This window comes from Zingiber officinale, chromosome 5B (assembly GCF_018446385.1).
Source record: "Zingiber officinale cultivar Zhangliang chromosome 5B, Zo_v1.1, whole genome shotgun sequence".
Lineage (NCBI taxonomy): Eukaryota > Viridiplantae > Streptophyta > Magnoliopsida > Zingiberales > Zingiberaceae > Zingiber > Zingiber officinale.
Window position 1 is genome coordinate 71,501,679 of NC_055995.1, and position 5,564 is coordinate 71,507,242.

General features: G+C 38.0%; 1 protein-coding gene and 1 long non-coding RNA gene across 2 annotated transcripts; both read right to left on the reverse strand.

Annotated features, from left to right (window-relative positions):
- Positions 1-739: 739 nt before the first annotated feature.
- LOC121987473 lies at positions 740-3,092 on the reverse strand. Its single transcript, XR_006113610.1, has 3 exons — positions 2,965-3,092; positions 2,812-2,877; positions 740-854 (listed from the first exon to the last, which is right to left on the reverse strand). It is a non-coding gene; the product is annotated as an uncharacterized LOC121987473 (long non-coding RNA).
- A 638-nt stretch (positions 3,093-3,730) lies between these two features.
- LOC121986720 (60S acidic ribosomal protein P2B-like) lies at positions 3,731-4,230 on the reverse strand. The gene is made up of 2 exons (XM_042540664.1): positions 4,079-4,230; positions 3,731-4,011 (listed from the first exon to the last, which is right to left on the reverse strand). Exons 1-2 carry the CDS (start codon positions 4,164-4,166, stop codon positions 3,731-3,733), a joined length of 369 nt encoding a protein of 122 aa, XP_042396598.1. The 5' UTR covers positions 4,167-4,230.
- Between the last annotated feature and the right edge of the window lie 1,334 nt (positions 4,231-5,564).

Here is a 5,564-nt window from a genome sequence, read left to right on the forward strand (position 1 = left end):
AGTTAGAGTTGATGTGTATTTATCCTTTTTGTCTTTTCTTTTGATCCAGATATCAGCATCATAGGTGAATTAACTAGAAAACTCTACATGTTTTGCTTCAAATAATCTCTCAATTGTACAACCTTCAGTCATTATTGTCTTTCTCATGTTTTTTTAAGGTCGACTTGGGGAATCCATCCTTTGACATAAGGCATTACATCCAGGTGCCTAATTGCTTGAGATAACAAGTCGATGGCAATAAATACCTACTCCCCAAATGATCATTTGTTCTTTATTGGTTACTACAGTCAGTCATATGGAGCATGGTTCGCATGAGAGCAACGCCCAACTATAAAGGCGCACCTTTAAACACTGCATTTGGAAATATTAGGGTAACTGTAACTCTCTTGTAAGCCACCAAAAGTTCTTTTAACAAACTGGACGTGAAGCTGAGGCATTGATGGGCAAAACTAAGATCAATTGGCCTTTTAACCCCAAGTAAGTAATACCTACAGGAACCCATAGCAGTTAAAAAAAAGTGTAGGCTGACATCTGAAGGATTTGCAATTTAAACTAAGAAAATTAGAAAAATTTCTCACTATCACCCAGCTTAAAACCAGGGATACAGACATCTGTAAAGTCAGCATCTTCTTCCTCAATTAATTTCTTTATTGTTCCAGATGTTGTTTGACATATTAGTGCTTTCCTCATATGCTATATTTATCAACAGCTCAAAGAACAGATGTAAAGATAAAATTGACCTGTTTGATGCAATATGTGACGGCAAGAACAGCCCAGGACATCATACCAAATCGGCAGTTTGTAAAAACCTTGATGTCAAAGTTTTTGCCGATACGAGGATACAGTTCCATGCCCTGCACAAGAAAAAAAAATTGTCCACAAACTGTATAAATTGCAGCTACATTGATAGGAAAAATTAGGCTGAAAAGCATTGCCAAGTAATTCATTTGTTCATTATAGAAGGATATTAATACATGAGATACAACTTGCATAATAACAACACATAGCTAGAAAAACTAGCATGAAGAAAGGCACAAACCAAATGGTTGAGCAAAAGGAAGTCCAACAATATCAACAAGAGGTAAGATCCTCATGTGGTTTTAATGGCAATTATTTAAAAGCAAAGAATAACCTATTCCACCTAAGGTTTCCTCTGCCAGGACCTCATATCAGTGAATATACTTCTCCGTGCAAGAAAATTGAACAAGCAGTGTGAGGCAAGTGTTTATTGTATAGCCAGAAATCAAACTTTACTGATAAAAAGAGGAGAATTTCAATTCTGTCAAGATGCTCTTTTCCCAACAACTTAACATGAATGGAGCTTTAGAGATTGAAAAGTTCATGGAACTGCAGAACTAGCTTGAAAAGCTTAAATAGAGACCAGGCAGGAAAGTATTCCAATGCGCCATATTCAAATTGACTTGTGACATCCCAATTCATTGGGTATTCCTTATAATGAAAGCTAGAATGTGGTTGCCGAAATCAAAGACATCATATTCTAAGCCATGTTTAAAGAGTTTTTACATGTATGTGATATTATATAAGATCCCATCATCATAGTAAAAATAATCCTATTGTTGCAACAGAAGTACATGCATATGTGTATTATAGTTGGCAGTGAGACCAAGGATGTGAGAGAATTTTTTTTCCATGACGGTGAATATATGGCAACATTGAATATTGGTGGGCAAGTGTTTTAGATTTCTAAATAAATCATTTCATAAGATTTCACATAATGGAAAAAATACTTGAAGGTTTTTTGTGATTCAGTTGGTTCCACAAGTAGATATGGTTAGAAAATATCCTCTGAACTCTTAAGTCAACATATCTTGGATCACGAACAAACACATATAGAGTAGGCAATGAAACATTTGAAAATAAAATACTAATGAAGTCACAAATAAGGTTATTCATTTGTACCAAACATAAATATTTAACTAATTTTTTTTAAGGAAATTGCATTTTCCAATGCAATTTGATCTCATGGTACTCCTTTTACGACTAAAACCCTCAACACCAAAACATGTTATAGCACAATTCCCCATGGAAATATCTAGAGCATTAACTACTAGTCTTGGGTAGTTCTGCTCCCTGGTGTTGGCTAATGATTGAGACTTAACTATTCAGCAAAACAAATCACAAAACAAATCACAGAGTGATTTTCCTGTTTAAGTCTGTGATCAAGAGCATATATTACTTTCTATACTAAAAAAGAAAATGAATGAGGCTACATTGAATTTATGACATTTGACTTTAGCAAATAGACGTGCTTTTTTAATGTTTGTTGAGGATAAACATGCACAGTTAAGAAGCAAAAGAGAATCAATTGGTTAAAGAGACAACCAGAAGAAAGTAAGACTGCTACATATTCTACAAAGTACACTTACATACACAAATATAGTTTAATCTATATGCAGATTGGAGAAATCTCATGTAACCATTAGTACAGAGAATGGAAATGCAAGAATAGAGTGCACCCATGCAAACATAATTGTAATATGTAAAAATAGTGATACATCTGGGAACAAGTAACAGATAAAATCCTTCACTATCAAATATAGCTAATAAAAGTTTAAGCATTGGCACATAACCTGCCATGATTAGGTAACAGTGATTAAAAAATAAATCAACAAATCCATTGTAATATGTTCATTTGTTTTTTTTTTGAGATATTTGCAAGGCCCCTGCATACTCCATAGTATCTCAAATTATCAATCAGATGCATTTATCTGATTATTTTATGTGCAATCAATCCAGAAAAAAACAATGACACAACAACTCTGCAAATGATGTCTGGTTAAGAAAGCTCACCCAATAAAAATCAATTATGAAGTTCCCTAATGAACCAGAATCCGAAGAAGATGGTGCCAAATGACCCTTTGGAGAAAAACAATCATCTCAAATTAGGAACAAAGGACAGTAATAACCATAGGAAAAGCTAGATTGAAATTTACAGAAGCTCACTTTCAAGTATAACAAAATGCAGAACACTAAGCTTCCCAGAATAAGTGCTGAATAAATTTCTCCCAGGTGATCATACACGACTGCTGGGTTGAAGATTCCAAACCTTCAAAGATAATTCAAGAAGCACTGGTCATAGTTAAAAGTTAGAAGTATGTTAAAATAAAGATAAATACACATGAATTGCCAACCGATGTCAAAAAATGTGCATACATGTAGAGGAAAATAAGAGATGCAACTAGGTGTCTATAAACCACTCATCTAACTCCCTATAGAGAAACAAAATCCTACGTATGCACAACAATACGAAAAAGTATGAAATTAAACCATTTAATTACATACTTGAGGTATGAGTTAAACATAGGAGATCAACAAATTTAGCAATAACAATGGTAATCATCATGGCGACTTATCATTAATACTAACAAAGATTTCCTTTTTCCCTCCACCCCTTACATCTTCAACTCTAATTAATCCAAATACTTGAGAGTTTATGCACTTTACTAACAATATTCAGTCTTTGTCTGCATGACTTTATGCCTCTGTATATGCTTTGTGAACCTTGATCACAAGATAGGACTTTACCATGTGCTATTAAATTTGGAAAAAGTGGCATACTTGTAGCCGTTTAAGTGATATGCTAGTATATAAAATAAAAAAGACTGCCATTACCTTCAAAACTTACAACAAATAGCAATCAAACCAATCTCCATAGCTTGTGTTTTCCAAAAACAGAAATTGGAAACGAGAAAGAAAAAAAACCACAAATTTATGTCGGAAACGAAAATTTGCGGGAGGGAAAGACAGGGAGTTTCACCTCGTCGGATTCCTCCTTCTCCTCCACCTTCTCCTCCTTCTTAGGCTCCTCTGCAGCTGGGGCGCCGCCTGCGCCGCCGCTACCAGGGGCGGCGACCCCGATGGCAGCCACAGAGCCACCGGAGGGCACGGAAGCGAACTTCTCCCGGCCGGCAGCGATGACTTCTGTTATGTCCTTGCCCTTGACTTCTGCGAGGAAGTGGTTGATCCTCTTATCCTCTGCCTCCGCTCCTACTACAAGCAAGAAACAAGGATCACCGAAATGAAACCAAGATAAATATGAGAGGGAAGAGAGTTCAACCTGATTCAAGGATGGATCTGATATCATCGGCGGAGGGGTTGGGGTTGCCGCTGAGGACGGCCAGGAGATAAGCCACCACAATTTTCATCTTCGCTTCGAGATTTGCAGACGACGATGCCGCTGTTGCAAGGTCTCGGACCTCTCGGTGATGAGTGCGTAGAATGAGGTGGGTCGACTTAATTCCAATTTGTATCTTATCAAAACCCTAGGGTTGGGTCAGCGAAGGGAGGGCAGCGGAATGCAGGAGTAGGGGTGGGAGACGCAGCAGCGGCGGCGGCTAGGGGAAAGTTGGTCTTGGCCTTGGAACCACGGAACGCGCGAGCGGCGGAGTCGTAGGCCAGAGCGGCAGCCTCGGCCGAGTCGAGAGTTCTGAGCCACACCCTGACCTTCTTCTAGGGGTCCCTGATCTCGGCCGCGAACCACCCCCATGGCCGCTTCCGCACGCCGCGGAACCGCGTCTCCGCTACTGCCGCCGCCGGCTCCACCAGAACTCGACCTTTCTTCATCTGGCCAACAGATCGACGGAATGAAAAGGAACAAAAGAAGGGGGAAGAGGGAGCGAGAAATGGGATCAAAGGAAGAGGAGTGCTAATTTCGCCATGTCGAATTGTTCAAAATTGGGGAGATAAATTGGCTGGTTGCTTCATCCAAGGCGAGGAGAAACCCAAAAGAAAGGGCGCTAAGAAAGTACGTCAGAATTTTGGTTCATAGACACCGGTTTTAAAAACCGCAGTTAAAATCGATGTCTATTAATGAAAAAAAGGTGCTCATAGACATCGGCTAAAAAAACCGATGTCTATGAGCGAAAATCTGCACTCATAGACACCGGTTTTTGAAAAAACCGGTGTAAAATACTCAAAAACATCGGTTTTTGCTTAAAACTGTTGTTGTTCCACTGATGTCTATGAGGGTTTTTCTTGTAGTGTATATTGTAGATAACATAGTGTGTGGTGTCACACACAGAAGATTGTGTTATCGATTCTTTATAAATTAAAAACAGTAGCTCACGACCAAGATGGAAAGGAACAAACCATTGGAAGGTCGTAGTGTAATTAGGTATTAGTTTATCTTAATTATATAATTACACAAGTACACTTAGAGTGTATTGAGTAGGACCATTTAGGGGTCGTTTCTTTTATACTGACTTTATAAAGGAACAAAGACCTCAGTTATCATGGAAGTGTGTGCTCTTAATCCTAATATAATAACAAGCACATATATTTGATATTTATTTATTTAATTTATCAATGGGTGAGATTTAGTTCGATAAATCAATAAGCCCAATAAGTTGGGAAATGATATCACTTATAGTGTGTGTTGTTGATTATAGAAGGAAACTGTGTCCTAGTGATCTAGGTTGATAATGTTCCCAAGAGGAGCTCATAAGGATTGTCATGTTAAACCCTGCAGGTGGACTTAGTCCGACATGATGATAAGGTTGAGTGGTACTACTTTTGGACTAAGATATTAATTAAATGAGTTGTCA